This window comes from Coloeus monedula (assembly GCF_965178545.1).
Source record: "Coloeus monedula genome assembly, chromosome: W".
Lineage (NCBI taxonomy): Eukaryota > Metazoa > Chordata > Aves > Passeriformes > Corvidae > Coloeus > Coloeus monedula.
Window position 1 is genome coordinate 783,341 of NC_138821.1, and position 20,097 is coordinate 803,437.

At 45.6% G+C, this 20,097-nt stretch overlaps 1 protein-coding gene across 11 annotated transcripts in view; it reads left to right on the forward strand.

Annotated features, from left to right (window-relative positions):
* The window catches only part of LOC309584643 (transcription factor 4-like), a 155,031-nt gene extending 135,356 nt beyond the window's left edge, over nucleotides 1-19,675 (forward strand). For 5 of the 11 annotated variants that reach the window (XM_082300790.1, XM_082300784.1, XM_082300788.1 and 2 more), the window contains 3 exons: nucleotides 2,513-2,716; nucleotides 17,062-17,197; nucleotides 19,352-19,617. In XM_082300790.1, coding sequence (XP_082156916.1) covers nucleotides 2,513-2,716; nucleotides 17,062-17,197; nucleotides 19,352-19,518 — 507 coding nt within the window. In that variant the 3' untranslated portion in view covers nucleotides 19,519-19,617. Of the gene's footprint in view, nucleotides 1-2,512; nucleotides 2,717-17,061; nucleotides 17,198-19,351 lie in introns of all 11 variants that reach the window. The other 6 variants (XM_082300786.1, XM_082300785.1, XM_082300787.1 and 3 more) reach the window with 6 other exon arrangements.
* The last annotated feature ends 422 nt before the right edge of the window (nucleotides 19,676-20,097 follow it).

The window sequence follows — 20,097 nt, forward strand, 5'->3', positions numbered from 1 at the left end:
GCCCGAGCGTCCCTGGCTGGGATGTGGGTGGCATTCGGAGCCTCCGGTGTCCTGGGTGGCCTCCTGGCCACCTCGTGGGCTCAGCGGGAAGAGTCGGGAATTTGCCAGAATTCGGGATCAGCCGGGACTGCTCTTCCCGCCCCAGCAGGGAGATCCTAATCCCGATGGATCCCAGAGATCTCCAGCCTTTCCCACCCACATCCTGATGGTTCTCCATCCCTTGGGAATGCTCCTGTGGAGATCCCAGGTTCTCCATTCCCTGGGAATGGTCCTGTGGAGGTTCTCCAGGTTCTCCATTCCCTGGGAATGGTCCTGTGGAGGTTCTCCAGGTTCTCCATGCCTTGGGAATGATCCTGTGGAGATCCCAGGTTCTCCATCCCTTGGGAATGGTCCTGTGGAGGTTCTCCAGGTTCTCCATGCCTTGGGAATGATCCTGTGGAGATCCCAGGATCCCCATTCCCTGGGAATGGTGCTGTGGAGATCCCAGATTCTGCATCCCATGGGAATGATCCTGTGGAGATCCCAGGTTCTCCATCCCTTGGGAATGCTCCTGTGGAGGTTCTCCAGGTTCTCCATCCCTTGGGAATGGTGCTGTGGAGATCCCAGGTTCTCCATCCCTTGGGAATGGTCCTGGGGAGGTTCTCCCTGGGAATGGTCCTGTGGAGATCCCAGGATCCCCATTCCCTGGGAATGCTCCTGTGGAGATCCCAGATTCTGCATCCCTTGGGAATGGTGCTGTGGAGATCCCAGGTTCTCCATCCCTTGGGAATGGTCCTGGGGAGGTTCTCCCTGGGAATGGTCCTGTGGAGATCCCAGGATCCCCATTCCCTGGGAATGCTCCTGCTGAGGTTCTCCAGGTTCTCCATGCCTTGGGAATGGTCCTGTGGAGATCCCAGGATCCCCATTCCCAGGGAATGGTCCTGTGGAGATCCCAGGATCCCCATTCCCTGGGAATGGTGCTGTGGAGGTTCTCCAGGTTCTCCATCCCTTGGGAATGGTCCTGTGGAGATCCCAGGTTCTCCATCCCTTGGGAATGCTCCTGCTGAGGTTCTCCAGGTTCTCCATCCCTTGGGAATGCTCCTGCTGAGGTTCCCCATCCCACGGGAATTCTCCCCGTAGGACCCCCGGCTGTGAGGGGCCGCGGGAGCCGCTGGCTCCTCTCCGTGTCCGTGCGATCCCGGGATCAGCTGGGGGGGGAGGGAGGACAAGGCCGCTCGGAGCCGATCCGCGACGGAAACTCGGATTTATTCCTCTCCTTCCGCTCCTTTTTTTGGTGTTCTTCGGGTTCTCGTTGGTTCCCGTTGCCGGCTTCGGAATGTCGGCTTCGGAATGCCGGCTTCAATCCCGCTCCCGTTCCGACCTCGCGCAAACTCTGCCGAGACCTCGAGGGCTCCGCTGGCCCGGCCCGATTTCCGTTCATGAGGAATCGTTGAACCTGTTCTGCCCATGAAAATCGAAGCTGCCCTCGTGTTCCCCATCCCGAACCGTGGCCTTAGGGGGAGCAGAATTCCTTAAAAAAACGGGAGAGGGGAGGAGGGCAGGGCAGGGAGGGGGAACGGAGGGAAAAATCCCCAGGGAAATGGAAGGATCCTAAAGATCAAACCCTAAAGGTTCAGTCCCAAGGGTTCCATCCTGAGGGTTCAATCCTGAGGGTTCAATCCCAAGGGTTCAATCCCAAGGATTCAATTCCGAGGGTTCAATCCTGAGGGTTCAATCCCAAGGTTCAATCCCAAGGATTCAATCCTGAGGGTTCAATCCCGAGGGTTCAATCCCAAGGGTTCAATCCCAAGGGTTCAATCCCAAGGATTCAATCCTGAGGATTCCATCCTGAGGGTTCAATCCCAAGGATTCAATCCCAAGGATTCAATCCCACGGATTCAGTCCCGAGTGCTCAATCCCGAGGATTCAATCCCGAGGATTCAATCCCAAGGATTCCATCCTGAGGGTTCAATCCCGAGGATTCAATCCCAAGGATTCAATCCAGAGGGTTCAATCCTGAGGGTTCAATCCCGAGGGTTCAATCCCAAGGATTCAATCCCAAGGATTCAGTCCCGAGGGTTCAATCCCGAGGGTTCCACCCCGAGGGTTCAATCCCGAGGGTTCAATCCTGAGGGTTCAATCCCAAGGATTCAATCCCAAGGATTCAATCCCAAGGGTTCAATCCCAAGGGTTCAATCCCAAGGATTCAATCCCGAGGTTCAATCCCGAGGGTTCAATCCCAAGGGTTCAATCCTGAGTGCTCAATCCTGAGGGTTCAATCCCGCGGATTCAATCCCAAGGGTTCAATCCCGCAGATTCAACCCCGCAGATTCAATCCCGAGGGTTCAACCCCGCAGATTCAATCCCGAGGGTTCAATCCCACGGATTCAACCCCACGGATTCAACCCCACGGATTCAACCCCGAGCGTTCCGGCCGCCCCCGGAGCCCGCGGTGGGGCCGAGCGGGGCCTCCTTGCCCCGCCAGCCCGGCGCCGCCCTGACGCCGATGCCGCTTTTCCCTCCCGGCGCGCAGCAGAGCCGCATCGAGGACCGCCTGGAGCGCCTGGACGACGCCATCCACGTGCTGCGGAACCACGCGGTGGGGCCGGCGCCCGCCATGGCCGGCGCGCACGGGGACGTGCACGGGCTGCTGGGAGCCGCCCACAACGGCGCCATGGCCGGCCTGGCCTCGGGCTACGGCACCGGGCTGCTCTCGGCCAACCGGCATTCCCTGATGGTGAGCGGCCCGGCGGGGCACCGGGAACTGCGCCGGGAGGTGGGAGTGCGGTGGGAATGGGAGTGTGTCAGTGGGACAGGAATGTCCCAGTGGGATGGGGATGGGGATGGGAATGGGAGTGTGTCAGTGGGACAGGAAAATCCCAGTGGGATGGGGATGGGAATGGGAGTGTGTCAGTGGGACAGGAAAATCCCAGTGGGAGCGGAAAATCCCAGTGGGAGCTGGAATGGGAATGGGATTGGGAATGGGAGTGTGTCAGTGGGACAGGAAAATCCCAGTGGGATGGGGATGGGAATGGGAATGGGAGTGTGTCAGTGGGACAGGAAAATCCCAGTGGGAGCGGAAAATCCCAGTGAGAGCTGGAATGGGAATGGGATTGGGAGTGTGCCAGTGGGACAGGAAAATCCCAGTGGGATGGGGATGGGAATGGGAGTGTGTCAGTGGGACAGGAAAATCCCAGTGGGATGGGGATGGGAATGGGAGTGTGTCAGTGGGACAGGAAAATCCCAGTGGGATGGGGATGGGAATGGGAGTGTGTCAGTGGGACAGGAAAATCCCAGTGGGAGCGGAAAATCCCAGTGGGAGCTGGAATGGGAATGGGATTGGGAATGGGAGTGTGTCAGTGGGACAGGAAAATCCCAGTGGGATGGGGATGGGAATGGGAATGGGAGTGTGTCAGTGGGACAGGAAAATCCCAGTGGGAGCGGAAAATCCCAGTGAGAGCTGGAATGGGAATGGGATTGGGAGTGTGCCAGTGGGACAGGAAAATCCCAGTGGGATGGGGATGGGAATGGGAGTGTGCCAGTGGGACAGGAAAATCCCAGTGGGACAGGAAAATCCCAGTGGGATGGGGATGGGAATGGGATTGGGAGTGGGAATGGGAATATCCCAGTGAGAGCTGGAATGGGAATGGGATTGGGAATGGGAGTGTGCCAGTGGGACAGGAAAATCCCAGTGGGATGGGGATGGGAATGGGAATGGGAGTGTGTCAGTGGGACAGGAAAATCCCAGTGGGAGCGGAAAATCCCAGTGGGAGCTGGAATGGGAATGGGATTGGGAGTGTGTCAGTGGGACAGGAAAATCCCAGTGGGATGGGGATGGGAATGGGAATGGGAGTGTGTCAGTGGGACAGGAAAATCCCAGTGGGATGGGGATGGGAATGGGAGTGTGTCAGTGGGACAGGAAAATCCCAGTGGGATGGGGATGGGAATGGGAATGGGAGTGTGTCAGTGGGACAGGAAAATCCCAGTGGGATGGGGATGGGAATGGGAATGGGAGTGTGTCAGTGGGACAGGAAAATCCCAGTGGGAGCGGAAAATCCCAGTGGGAGCTGGAATGGGAATGGGATTGGGAGTGTGTCAGTGGGACAGGAAAATCCCAGTGGGATGGGGATGGGAATGGGAGTGTGTCAGTGGGACAGGAAAATCCCAGTGGGATGGGGATGGGGATGGGAATGGGAGTGTCCCAGTGGGACAGGAAAATCCCAGTGGGATGGGGATGGGAATGGGAATGGGAGTGTGCAAGTGGGACAGGAAAATCCCAGTGGGACAGGAGAATCCCAGTGGGATGGGGATGGGAATGGGATTGGGAGTGGGAATGGGAATATCTCAGTGAGAGCTGGAATGGGAATGGGATTGGGAATGGGAGTGTGCCAGTGGGACAGGAAAATCCCAGTGGGATGGGATTGGGGATGGGAATGGGAGTGTGTCAGTGGGACAGGAAAATCCCAGTGGGATGGGGATGGGAATGGGATTGGGAGTGGGAATGGGAATATCCCAGTGAGAGCTGGAATGGGAATGGGATTGGGAATGGGAGTGTGCCAGTGGGACAGGAAAATCCCAGTGGGATGGGGATGGGATTGGGAATATCCCAGTGAGAGCTGGAATGGGAATGGGATTGGGAATATCCCAGTGGGAGCTGCTCTGTGGGATGGGAATGGGATTGGGAGTGGGAATGGGAATATCCCAGTGAGAGCTGGAATGGGATTGGGAATGGGAATATCCCAGTGGGAGCTGGAATGGGAATGGGATTGGGAATGGGAATATCCCAGTGGGAGCTGGAATGGGAATGGGATTGGGATTGGGAATATCCCAGTGAGAGCTGGAATGGGAATGGGAATGGGATGGGAATGGGAATATCCCAGTGAGAGCTGGAATGGGAATGGGATTGGGAATGGGAATATTCCAGTGAGAGCTGGAATGGGAATGGGATTGGGAATGGGATTAGGATTGAGATTGGGATTGGGATTAGGATTGGAATTGGGATTGGGATTGAGACTGGGATTGGGATTGGGATTAGGATTGGGATTGGGATTGGGATTAGGATTAAGATTAGGATTGAGATTGGGATTAGGATTAGGATTAAGATTAGGATTGAGATTGGGATTAGGATTAGGATTGAGATTGGGATTAGGATTGGGATTAGGATTAGGATTGAGATTGGGATTAGGATTGGGATTAGGATTGAGATTAGGATTAGGATTGGGATTAGGATTAGGATTAGGATTAAGATTAGGATTAGGATTAGGATTAGGATTAGGATTGGGATTAGGATTTCTCTTCCCGGCCCCCCAAAGCAGCGGAATTCCTCCTTTTTGCTTTCCTTGATCCCACTGCATCCCGTTCCCGATCCTTTTACTGATCCCGTTGTTGGATTGGCTTCCCGTTCTTCCATGGATTCCGTTCCCTTCTGCTTCCATTCTGCCCTCGATCCCATTATTTCCTTCCTTTGCAATTCTTTCTTGATCCCATTTTTTTTTCCTTTGGAATTTTTTATTTATTCCGTTTTTTTCCTTTGGAATTCTTTCTTTATTCCATTTCCTTCCTTTAGAATTTTTTATTTATTCCCATTTCCTTCCTTTGGAATTCTTTTCTCTCTCGTTCGATTCCACTTCCGTTCAATTTCACCGATTGATTTATTTCTTTTTAAATTGAGATTTAATTTAAATATATTATTTCTTGATTCCGTTCAATTTTCCTGATTTAATTCCATTTATTCCATTCCATTCCATTCCCTCCATTTTTTCTCTTCTCTTGATTGCAGTTCTTTTTATTAATTTAATTACATTTATTCTATTCTATTCCATTTATTCCATTCTTTTCTCTTCTGTTGATTCCATTTCTTTTTATTGATTTAATTCCCTTTCTTTCTGTTTATTCCAATCATTTCTATTCCATTGATTCCATTTAATTTCATTGATTTAATTCCCTTTCTTTCTGTTTATTCCAATCGTTTCAATCCATTGATTCCATTCAATTTTCCTGATTTCATTCCCTTTATTTCTGTTTATTCCAATTGTTTTATTCCACTGATTCCATTCAATTTTACTGATTTAATTCCATTTATTTCATTCCGTTCCATTTATTCCATTTTTTCTCTTCTCTTGATTTCATTTCTTTTTATTGATTTAATTCCCTTTATTGCCATTGTTTCCAATCATTTCTATTGATTCCATTCAATTTTATCGATGTAATTCCATTTCATTCCTTCCGTTCCATTTATTCCATTTTTTTCTCTTCTATCGATTCCATTTTTTAATGGATTTAATTCCCTTCGTTCCATTCCCGTTCCGTTGATTCCCGGTTTTCCTCTGCTGCTGATTCCCGTGATTTTGATGGATTTCATTCCTTTTTTTTCCTGCTCTTCCATTTCTTTCTCTTCTCTTGATTCCCTTTCTTTTCATGGATGTAATTCCCTTTATTTCCTTCCATTCTTCTCCATTTCTTCCAGTTTTTCTCTTCTCTTGATCCCGTTTCTTTTCACGGATTTCGTTTGAGTCCCTTCCTTTGGCTCCTCTCGATTCCATCCCGTCTCTCCCGAGTTTATTTTCAGTTCTTTCGTTTCCTCCCTTTCCCTTCCGCTCATTTCTTTGATTCTTTTTATTCCATTTCTTCCATTTCTTCTATCAATTCTATTTCTTTTTAGTGATGCCCTTGAACTCTCTCGGCTTTCAATGTCTTTCTTGCATTTCATGTCTTTCCTTTTAATTTCTTTCTTTCTTTCTTTCTTTCTTTCTTTCTTTCTTTCTTTCTTTCTTTCTTTCTTTCTTTCTTTCTTTCTTTCTTTCTTTCTTTCTTTCTTTCATTTCTTTGTCATTTTTCTTTCTTTCTTTCATTTCATTTCATTTCTTTCCGTTTCTTCATTTCTTTCCTTTTCGTTTCTTTCGTTCTTCTCAGTTCATTTCTTCATTCGATTTCTTTCCTTTTCATTTCTTTCTTTCCTTTCTTCCCTTTTCATTTCTGTCATTCCCTTTCTTCTCTCCCATCCCCATCCCATCCCATCCCATCCCACTGATCCCATTCAGTCTCATCCCTTTGATCCCATGGATCCCATTCAATCTCATCCCTTTGATCCCATGGATCCCATTCAGTCTCATCCCTTTGATCCCATTGATCCCATTCAGTCTCATCCCTTTGATCCCATTGATCCCATTCAATCTCATCCCTTTGATCCCATTGATCCCATTCAATCTCATCCCTTTGATCCCATTGATCCCATTCAATCTCATCCCTTTGATCCCATTGATCCCATTGATTCCATTCAATCTCATCCCTTTGATCCCACTGATCCCATTCCATCTCATCCCTTTGATCCCATTGATCCCATTCAATCTCATCCCTTTGATCCCATTGATCCCATTCAATCTCATCCCTTTGATCCCACTGATCCCATTCAATCTCATCCCTTTGATCCCATTGATCCCATTCAGTCTCATCCCTTTGATCCCATTGATCCCATTCAGTCTCATCCCTTTGATCCCACTGATCCCATTCAATCTCATCCCTTTGATCCCATTGATCCCATTCAGTCTCATCCCTTTGATCCCACTGATTCCATTCAATCTCATCCCTTTGATCCCATTGATCCCATTCAGTCTCATCCCTTTGATCCCACTGATTCCATTCAATCTCATCCCTTTGATCCCATTGATTCCATTCAATCTCATCCCATTGATCCCATTGATTCCATTCAATCTCATCCCATTGATCCCATTGATTCCATTCAGTCTCATCCCATTGATCCCATTCAGTCTCACCCTTTGATCCCACTGATCCCATTCAATCTCATCCCTTTGATCCCATTGATCCCATTCAATCTCATCCCTTTGATCCCATTGGTTCCATTCAATCTCATCCCTTTGATCCCATTGATCCCATTCAATCTCATCCCTTTGATCCCATTGGTTCCATTCAATCTCATCCCTTTGATCCCATTGATCCCATTCAGTCTCATCCCTTTGATCCCACTGATCCCATTCAGTCTCATCCCTTTGATCCCATTGATCCCATTCAATCTCATCCCATTGATCCCATTGATCCCATTCAATCTCATCCCTTTGATCCCATTCAATCTCATCCCTTTGATCCCACTGATCCCATTCAGTCTCATCCCTTTGATCCCATTGATCCCATTCAATCTCATCCCTTTGATCCCATTGATCCCATTCAGTCTCATCCCTTTGATCCCATTGATCCCATTCAGTCTCATCCCTTTGATCCCATTGATCCCATTCCATCTCATCCCTTTGATCCCATTGATTCCATTCAGTCTCATCCCATTGATCCCATTGATCCCATTCAATCTCATCCCTTTGATCCCATTCAATCTCATCCCTTTGATCCCACTGATCCCATTCAATCTCATCCCTTTGATCCCATTGATCCCATTCCATCTCATCCCTTTGATCCCATTGATTCCATTCAGTCTCATCCCATTGATCCCATTGATCCCATTCAATCTCATCCCTTTGATCCCATTGATCCCATTCAGTCTCATCCCTTTGATCCCATTGATTCCATTCAGTCTCATCCCTTTGATCCCATTGATCCCATTCAGTCTCATCCCTTTGATCCCACTGATCCCATTCAATCTCATCCCTTTGATCCCATTGATCCCATTCAGTCTCATCCCTTTGATCCCATTGATCCCATTCCATCTCATCCCTTTGATCCCATTGATCCCATTCAGTCTCATCCCTTTGATCCCATTGATCCCATTCAATCTCATCCCTTTGATCCCATTGATCCCATTCCATCTCATCCCTTTGATCCCATTGATCCCATTCAATCTCATCCCTTTGATCCCATTGATTCCATTTTATTTGATCTCTTTGATCCCATTGGTTCCATTCATTCTGATCCCATTGATCCCATTCAGTCTCATCTCTTTGATCCCATTGATTCCATTCCATCTCATCCCTTTGATCCCATTGATCCCATTCAATCTCATCCCTTTGATCCCATTCAATCTCATCCCTTTGATCCCATTGATTCCATTCAATCTCATCCCTTTGATCCCATTGATCCCATTCAATCTCATCCCTTTGATCCCACTGATCCCATTCAGTCTCATCCCTTTGATCCCATTGATCCCATTGATCCCATTCAGTCTCATCCCTTTGATCCCATTGATTCCATTCAGTCTCATCCCTTTGATCCCATTGATTCCATTCAGTCTCATCCCTTTGATCCCATTGATCCCATTCAATCTCATCCCTTTGATCCCATTGATCCCATTCCATCTCATCCCTTTGATCCCATTGATCCCATTCAATCTCATCCCTTTGATCCCATTGATCCCATTCAGTCTCATCCCTTTGATCCCATTGATTCCATTCAATCTCATCCCTTTGATCCCACTGATCCCATTCAATCTCATCCCTTTGATCCCATTGATCCCATTCAATCTCATCCCTTTGATCCCATTCAATCTCATCCCTTTGATCCCTTTGATCCCATTCAATCTCATCCCTTTGATCCCACTGATCCCATTCAGTCTCATCCCTTTGATCCCATTGATCCCATTCAATCTCATCCCTTTGATCCCATTGATTCCATTCAATCTCATCCCTTTGATCCCACTGATCCCATTCAATCTCATCCCTTTGATCCCATTGATCCCATTCAATCTCATCCCTTTGATCCCATTCAATCTCATCCCTTTGATCCCTTTGATCCCATTCAATCTCATCCCTTTGATCCCACTGATCCCATTCAATCTCATCCCTTTGATCCCATTGATCCCATTCAATCTCATCCCTTTGATCCCATTGATTCCATTCAATCTCATCCCTTTGATCCCACTGATCCCATTCAGTCTCATCCCATTGATCCCATTGATTCCATTCAATCTCATCCCTTTGATCCCATTCAATCTCATCCCTTTGATCCCATTGATTCCATTCAATCTCATCCCATTGATCCCATTGATCCCATTCAGTCTCATCCCTTTGATCCCATTGATTCCATTCAGTCTCATCCCTTTGATCCCATTCAATCTCATCCCTTTGATCCCATTGATTCCATTCAATCTCATCCCTTTGATCCCACTGATCCCATTCAATCTCATCCCTTTGATCCCATTGATCCCATTCAATCTCATCCCTTTGATCCCATTCAATCTCATCCCTTTGATCCCTTTGATCCCATTCAATCTCATCCCTTTGATCCCACTGATCCCATTCAATCTCATCCCTTTGATCCCACTGATCCCATTCAGTCTCATCCCATTGATCCCATTCAATCTCATCCCTTTGATCCCACTGATCCCATTCAATCTCATCCCTTTGATCCCATTGATCCCATTCAATCTCATCCCTTTGATCCCATTGATTCCATTGATCCCATTCAATCTCATCCCTTTGATCCCATTGATTCCATTGATCCCATTCAATCTCATCCCTTTGATCCCATTCAATCTCATCCCTTTGATCCCATTGATCCCATTCAATCTCATCCCTTTGATCCCATTGATCCCATTCAATCTCATCCCTTTGATCCCACTGATTCCATTCAGTCTCATCCCTTTGATCCCATTGATTCCATTCAGTCTCATCCCTTTGATTCCATTCAATCTCATCCCTTTGATCCCATTGATCCCATTCAATCTCATCCCTTTGATCCCATTCAATCTCATCCCTTTGATCCCTTTGATCCCATTCAATCTCATCCCTTTGATCCCATTGATCCCATTCAATCTCATCCCATTGATCCCACTGATCCCATTCAATCTCATCCCATTGATCCCACTGATCCCATTCAATCTCATCCCTTTGATCCCATTGATCCCATTCAATCTCATCCCTTTGATCCCATTGATCCCATTCAGTCTCATCCCATTGATCCCATTGATCCCATTCAATCTCATCCCTTTGATCCCATTGATCCCATTCAATCTCATCCCTTTGATCCCACTGATCCCATTCAGTCTCATCCCTTTGATCCCATTGATCCCATTCCATCTCATCCCTTTGATCCCACTGATTCCATCTCATTGGATTTAATTCTGTTTGATTTCTTTGATCCCACTGATTCCATCTCATTTTGATTTCTTGGATCCCTTTTATTTTATTTAATCAGATCTCTTTGATTCCATTTGATTTGATTTCTTTGATCCTTTTAATTTGGATTTCTTTGATCCTATCGATTCCATTTAATCTGATTTCTTTGATCCCACTGATTCCGTTTCATTGGAATTCTTTAATTCTGTTTCATTTGATTTCTTTGATCCTGTTGATTCCATTTAATTTGATTTCTTTAATTCTATTTAATTTGATTTCTTTGATCCTGCTGATTCCATTTAATCTGATTTTTTCCAGGTTTTTATTTCCTCTCTTCCCTTCATTGATTCCCTTTTATTCTCTTTTTTCTTGGGTTTCTTTTATTCTCCCTCATTTTAGGCTTTTCCCTCGATTTCTTCCATTTCATTTCCTTCTCTTTAATTTGATTGATGAATTCTGTCCTATTTAATTCCTTTATTCATTGATTTTATTTAATCCTCTCTTGTTCCTCAATTTGATTTAATTCTCTTTTCTTTAATTCTCTTTTGTTCCTCAATTTGATTTAATTCTATTTTCTTTAATTCTATCTTGTTCCTCAATTTTATTTAATTCTATTTTCTTTAATTCTCTTTTGTTCCTCAATTTGATTTAATTCTATTTTATTTAATTCTCTTTTATTCTGTTTTGTTCCTCAACTTTATTCTATTTTATTCATCAATTTTATTGCATTCACCGATTTTATTTAATTCTATTTTGTCCATCAATTTTATTTTATCCTCTTTTATTCATCAGTTTTATTCTATTTAATTCTATTTTATTCATCAATTTTATTTTATCCTCTTTTTATTCATCAGTTTTATTCTATTTAATTCTACTTTATTCATCAATTTTATTTCGTTTCATTTTATTTAATTCTGTTAATTTTATTTTACCCTATTTCTATTTTTATTCATCCATTTTATTCTATTTTGTTCGTCGGTTTTATTTTATTTAATTCTATTTTATTTAATTCTATTTTATTCTATTCTATTTAATTCTATTTTCTTTTATTCTATTTTCTTTTATTCTATTTAATTCTATTTTATTTTATTCTATTTTCTTTGATTCTATTTTATTTAATTCTATTTTCTTTGATTCTATTCTATTTATAAATTCTATTTTCTTTTATTCTATTTTATTCTATTTGATTTAATTCTATTTTCTGTTATTCTATTTGATTTAATTCTATTTGATTTAATTCCGTTTTATTTTATTCTATTTGATTTAATTCCATTTTATTAATTCTATTTAATTCTATTTTCTTTTATTCTATTTTCTTTTCTTCTATTTTCTTTTCTTCTATTTTATTCACCAACTTTATTTTATTCTTTTCATCAATTTTCTTTGAGTCACCAATTTCATTGAATTCTGTTTTATTCATCAATTTCATTTAATTCTGTTTTATTCACCAATTTTATTTAGCTCTGTTTTATTGAATTCTATTTTATTCAGCACTGTTACTTTAATTCTATTTTATTCATCAATTTTATTGAATTCTATTTTGTTCATCTCTTTTATTTCATTTCATTTTATTTTGTTTCATTTCATTTCATTTTATTTCATTTCATTTCATTTTATTTCACTTTATTTTATTTCATTTCATTTCATTTTATTTTATTTCATTTTATTTCATTTTATTTTATTTCATTTTATTTCATTTCATTTAATTAGTCCTTCATTTCATTTTATCCTCTTCTTTTAATTAATTTTCTCTATTTAACTTAAATTTGGTTCCATTTCATTTCTTTTCCTCTTCTCTTCCTTCCATTCCGTTTTATTTATTCATTTGCTGCTGTTTAATTAATTCTTTTTATTCTCTTTGACTTCATTCATTAATTTGATTCTTTTCTTTTAGTCCATTTCCTTTATTACTTGTATTAATTTCTTTTATTTTATTTATTCATTTTCTTCCTTTTATTTTATTCGTTTATTTTATTTTATTTCTTAATTTTGTTTCTTAATTTTATTTCCTTCGATTTCATTTCTTAATTTTATTATTTTTTTATTTTATTTACTTTATTCCTTACTTTTATTTTACTCCATTTCATTGCTTAATTTTATTAATTTCTTTTCTTTGATTTCTTAATTTTTTATTCATTTTACTCCATTTCATTGCTTAATTTTATTAATTTCTTTTCTTTGATTTCTTAACTTTGTTCCTCGATTTTATTTTCTTCAATTTCATTTCTTGATTTTCTTCCTTAATTTTATTTTACTCCATTTCATTTCTTAATTTTCTTAATTTATTTTATTTTCTTCAATTTTCTTAGTTTTAGTTTCTTAATTTTCTTCCTTAATTTTATTTTCTTCATTAATGTCTTTATTCTATTTTATTTTATTTATTAAATTTATTCATTAATTTTATTTTACTCTATTTAATTCCTTAATTTTATTAATTTATTTTCTTCGATTTCATTTCTTAATTGTATTAATTTATTTTATTTTATTTCTTAAGTTTGTTCCTTGATTTTATTTTATTCAATTTCATTTCTTCCTTTTAGTCCTCAATTTTATTTTACTCCATTTCATTCCTTAATTTTATTAATCGATTTTATTTCTTAATTTTATTCCTTACTTTTATTTCCTTCGATTTCACTGCTTAATTTTATTAATTTATTTTATTTCTTGATTTTATTCCTTCATTTTATTTTACTCCGTTTCATTTCTTAATGTTATTAATTGCTTTCATTTCCTTCGATTTCACTTCTTAATTTTATTAATTGCTTTTATTTCCTTCGATTTCACTTCTTAATTTTATTAATTGCTTTTATTTCCTTCGATTTTACTTCTTAATTTTATTAATTGATTTCATTTCCTTCCATTTCACTTCTTAATTTTATTAATTGATTTCATTTCCTTCCATTTCACTTCTTAATTTTATTAATTGATTTCATTTCCTTCCATTTCACTTCTTAATTTTATTAATTGATTTTATTCCCTTCGATTTCACTTCTTAATTTTATTAATTGATTTCATTTCCTTCCATTTCACTTCTTAATCTTATTAATTGATTTTATTCCCTTCGATTTCACTTCTTAATTTTATTAATTGATTTTATTCCCTTCGATTTCACTTCTTAATTTCATTAATTGATTTGATTTTACTCGATTTTATTCCTCCATTTCATTTCCCTCGTTCCATTTCTTCCACTGCATTCCACTGATGCCGTTAATTGATCTCATTAATTGATCTCATTAATTGATGCCATTCATTGATCTCATTAATTGATCTCATTAATTGATCTCATTAATTGATGCCATTAATTGATCTCATTAATTGACCCCCTGGAATCCCCTTTTTTCCGTTCCCCCCTCATCCCCCCCCATTCCTTCCTCGCCTCCTCCACCCCTCCCATTCCCAAATTCCCGGAATTTTCCCTATGGAAACGCTCCCTCCATTCCTTCCCTTTCCCGTCCCCTTTCCGGCCGGGCTCGGATCCCCAAATTCTTCCTGGATCCCCAAATTCCTCCTGGATCCCCAAATTCCTCCTGGATCCTCATTCCTGAACCCCCAAATTCCTCCTGGATTCCAAATCCCTCCTGAACCCCCAAATTCCTCCTGGATCCCCAAATTCCTCCTGGATCCCAATTCCTGGACCCCCAAATTCTTCCTGGATCCCCATTCCTGGATCCCCAAATTCTTCCTGGATCCCCATTCCTGGATCCCAAATCCCTCCTGAACCCCCAAATCCCTCCCAGATCCCCAAATCCCTCCTGGATCCCCAAATTCCTCCTGGATCCCCAAATCTCTCCTGGATCCCCATTCCTGGATCCCCAAATTCCTCCTGGATCCCAAATCCCTCCTGAACCCCCAAATCCCTCCCGGATCCCCAAATTCCTCCTGGATCCCCAAATCTCTCCCAGATCCCCAAATTCCTCCTGGATCCCCATTCCTGGACCCCCAAATTCCTCCTGGATCCCCAAATTCCTCCTGGATCCCCATTCCTGAACCCCCAAATCCCTCCTGAACCCCCAAATCCCTCCCAGATCCCCAAATCCCTCCTGGATCCCCATTCCTGGATCCCAAATCCCTCCTGGATCCCCATTCCTGGATCCCCAAATCTCTCCTGGATCCCCATTCCTGGATCCCCAAATTCCTCCTGGATCCCAAATCCCTCCTGAAGCCCCAAATCCCTCCCAGATCCCCAAATTCCTCCTGGATCCCCAAATCCCTTCCAGATCCCCAAATTCCTCCTGGATCCCCATTCCTGAACCCCCAAATCTCTCCTGGATCCCAAATCCCTCCTGGATCCCCAAATCCCTCCCAGATCCCCAAATTCCTCCTGGATCCCCAAATCCCTTCCAGATCCCCAAATTCCTCCTGGATCCCCATTCCTGAACCCCCAAATCTCTCCTGGATCCCCATTCCTGAACCCCCAAATCTCTCCTGGATCCTCATTCCTGGACCCCCAAATTCCTCCCGGATCCCCAAATTCCTCCTGAACCCCAAATCCCTCCTGAACCCCCAAATCTCTCCTGGATCCCCAAATCTCTCCTGGATCCCCATTCCTGGATCCCCAAATTCTTCCTGGATCCTCATTCCTGAACCCCCAAATCCCTCCTGAATCCCAAATCCCTCCCAGATCCCCAAATTCCTCCTGGATCCTCATTCCTGAACCCCCAAATCTCTCCTGGATCCCAAATCCCTCCCGGATCCCCAAATCCCTCCTGAACCCCAAATCCCTCCTGAACCCCCAAATCCCTCCTGGATCCCCATTCCTGGACCCCCAAATCTCTCCTGGATCCCCAAATCCCTCCTGGATCCCCAAATCCCTCCTGGATCCCAAATCCCTCCTGAACCCCCAAATCCCTCCTGGATCCCCATTCCTGGACCCCCAAATCTCTCCTGGATCCCCAAATCCCTCCTGGATCCCCAAATCCCTCCTGGATCCCAAATCCCTCCTGAACCCCCAAATCCCTCCTGGATCCCCAAATTCCTCCTGGATCCCCAAATCTCTCCCAGATCCCCAAATTCCTCCTGGATCCTCATTCCTGGACCCCCAAATTCCTCCTGGATCCCCAAATCCCTCCTGGATCCCCAAATCCCTCCTGGATCCTCATTCCTGGACCCCCAAATCCCTCCTGAATCCCAAATCCCTCCTGACCCCCAAATCCCTCCTGAACCCCCAAATCCCTCCCAGATCCCCAAATTCCTCCTGGATCCTCATTCCTGAACCCCCAAATCTCTCCTGGATCCCCAAATCCCTCCTGGATCCCCAAATCCCTCCTGAACCCCCAAATCCCTCCTGGATCCCCAAATCTCTCCCAGATCCCCAAATTCCTCCTGGATCCCCATTCCTGGACCCCCAAATCCCTCCCAGATCCCCAAATCCCTCCTGAACCCCCAAATCCCTCCCAGATCCCCAAATCCCTCCTGAACCCCAAATCCCTCCTGGATCCCCAAATTCCTCCTGGATCCCCATTCCTGAACCCCCAAATCTCTCCTGGATCCCCATTCCTGAACCCCCAAATCTCTCCTGGATCCTCATTCCTGGACCCCCAAATTCCTCCCGGATCCCCAAATTCCTCCTGAACCCCAAATCCTTCCTGAACCCCCAAATCTCTCCTGGATCCCCAAATCTCTCCTGGATCCCCATTCCTGGATCCCCAAATTCTTCCTGGATCCTCATTCCTGGACCCCCAAATCCCTCCTGAACCCCCAAATCCCTTCCAGATCCCCAAATCCCTCCTGGATCCCCATTCCTGGACCCCCAAATTCCTCCTGGATCCCCATTCTTGAACCCCCAAATCTCTCCTGGATCCCCAAATCCCTCCTGTATCCCCATTCCTGGACCCCCAAATCCCTCCTGGATCCTCATTCCTGACCCCCAAACCCCTCCAGATCCCAAACCCCTCCTGAACCCCCCCAAACCCCTCCAGATCCCAAACCCCTCCGACCTTTCCCACGGGATTCTCCCGCTCAGCGCCCGGGGCTGCAACCAACGAGACGAGGACGAGGACGAGGATCCGAAGGGGATCCCACGGGTTTTTTCCCGGGATTTGGGGCTCAGCCGGCTCTCTCCCGGCAGGTGGGAGCGCACCGGGAGGACGGCGTCGGCCTCCGCGGCAGCCACTCGCTGGTGCCCAACCAGGTGCCGGTGCCGCAGCTGCCGGTGCAGTCGGCGACGTCGCCGGAGCTGAACCCGCCGCAGGATCCCTACCGGGGTGAGCGTGGCGGCGCTGCCGGAGCCGGGAGGGTTTGGGAATGTTCTGGGCTGGGAGGAGGTGGGGGGATGGGGTGGGATTAATGGGGTGGGATCAGTGGGGTGGGGTGGGATGGGATGGGATGGGATGGGATGGGATGGGATCAGTGGGATGGGATCAGTGGGATGGGATGGGATGGGATGGGGTGGGATGGGATCAGTGGGGTGGGATCAATGGGATGGGATGGGATGGGATCAATGGGAGCCATGGGATGGGATGGGATCAATGGGATCCATGGGATGGGATGGGATGGGAGCCATGGGATGGGATGGGATCGATGGGATGGGATGGGATGGGATGGGATGGGATGGGATCAGTGGGATGGGATCAATGGGATGGGATGGGAGCCATGGGATGGGATCAATGGGGTGGGATGGGATGGGATGGGATGGGATGGGATCCATGGGATGGGATGGGATGGGATCGATGGGATGGGATGGGATGGGATCAATGGGGTGGGACGGGATGGGATGGGATGGGATGGGATCAATGGGGTGGGACGGGATGGGATGGGATGGGATGGGATCAATGGGGTGGGACGGGATGGGATGGGATGGGATGGGATCAATGGGGTGGGACGGGATGGGATGGGATGGGATGGGATCAATGGGGTGGGACGGGATGGGATGGGATGGGATGGGATCAATGGGGTGGGACGGGATGGGATGGGATGGGATGGGATCAGTGGGGTGGGATCAATGGGAGTCATGGGATGGGAAGGGATCAATGGGATGGGATGGGAGCCATGGGATGGGATGGGATGGGATGGGATGGGAGCTATGGGATGGGATGGGATGGGATGGGATGGGAGCTATGGGGTGGGACGGGATGGGATGGGATGGGATGGGATCAGTGGGGTGGGATCAATGGGAGTCATGGGATGGGAAGGGATCAATGGGATGGGATGGGAGCCATGGGATGGGATGGGATGGGATGGGATGGGAGCTATGGGATGGGATCAATGGGATCAATGGGATCCATGGGATCCATGGGATGGGATAGGATGGGATCAGTGGGATGGGATTAATGGGATGGGATCAATGGGAGCCATGGGATGGATGGGATGGGATGGGATCTATTAGAAGGGATGGGATCAATGGGATGGGATCCAAGGGATGGGATGAGATCTATGGGATGGAATCCATGGGATCAGTGGGATGGGATCCATGGGATGGGATGGGATCCATGGGATGGGATCCATGGGATGGGATGGGATCAATGGGATGGGATCCAAGGGATGGGATGGGATGGGATCAGTGGGATGGGATCAATGGGATCCATGGGATGGGATGGGATGGGATGGGATCCATGGGATGGGATGGGATGGGATCGATGGGATGGGATCCAGGGGATGGGATGGGATCAATGGAAAGGGATGGGATCAATGGGATTGGGATGGGATGGGATCAATGGGATGGGATGGGATGGGATCCAAGGGATCAATGGGATGGGATGGGATCCATAGGGTGATCTCCCTCACCCCTTTTCCCGAATCCTTCCCCGAATCCTCCCCGAATCCTTCCCAAATCCTCCCCGAATCCTTCTGGAATCTTCCCCAAATCCTCCCCGAATCTTCCCCGAATCCTCCCCGAATCCTTCCCGAATCCTCCCCGAATCCTCCCCAAATCCTCCCCGAATCCTTCCTGAATCTTCCCGAATCCTCCCCAAATCCTCCCCGAATCTTCCCGAATCCTTCCCGAATCTTCCGGAATCTTCCCGAATCCTTCCCGAATCCTTCCCGAATCCTTCTGGAATCTTCCCCGAATCCTTCCCGAATCCTCCCCGAATCTTCCCGAATCCTTCCCGAATCCTTCCCGAATCTTCCCGAATCCTCCCCGAATCCTCCCGAATCCTTCTGGAATCTTCCCCAAATCCTTCCTGAATCTTCCCGAATCCTCCCCGAATCCTCCCCGAATCCTCCCCGAATCCTCCCCGAATCCTTCCCGAATCTTCCCGAATCTTCCCAAATCCTTCCCAAATCTTCCTGAATCCTTCCCAAATCTTCCGGAATCCTTCTCAAATCTTCCCGAACCTTCCCGAATCTTCCCGAATCCTTCCCAAATCTTCCCGAATCTTCCCGAATCCTTCTGGAATGTTCCCGACCCCTGCCCGCAGCCCTTCCCGCCGCTCTCCAAGGGCAGAGCGTGTCGTCGGGCAGCTCGGAGATCAAATCGGACGACGAGGCCGACGAGAACCTGCAGGACGCCAAAGGCGCCGACGACAAGAAGCTGGAGGAGGACAAGAAGGAGATCAAATCCATTACTAGGTCAAGATCTAGGTAACGGGAGCCGGGAGTGTCGCTTCATTTAATTCCTTCTTGGATTTCGATGAAGTGAACGGAAGCGCGGCAATTCGAAAAAGCCTCAAAAAAAAAAAAAAAAAAAAAAAATCCCCCCCCGCCACCCCCCCCCAAAAAAAAAAATCCCCAGAAAAATGGCAAAGAAATGGCAGAAAAATCGCAAAGAAACGGCAGGAAAAAATGGGCAAAAATTGCGCCAGAATCGCCAAAAAAATCGCGAAGAAGCGCAAAGAAATCGCCGAAAAAAATCGCCAAAAAAATCGCCAAAAATGCCCCCAAAAAATCCGCAAAAAAATGGCGAAAAAAAGTCCCCCCAAAAATGGCAAAAAAAGCCCCCCAAAAAATCGCCCAAAAAATCGCCCAAAAAATCGCCAAAAATCCCCCCAAAAAGTCACCAGAAAATCGCAAAAAAAAAATCCCCCCAAAAAATCGCAGAAAAACTCCAAAAATATCCCCCCAAAAAATTGCCAAAAAAATCGCCAACAAATCACAGAGAATCCCCCAAAAAATCACCAAAAAAACCCCAAAAAATCGCAAAAAAAAATGCCCCCAAAAAATCCCC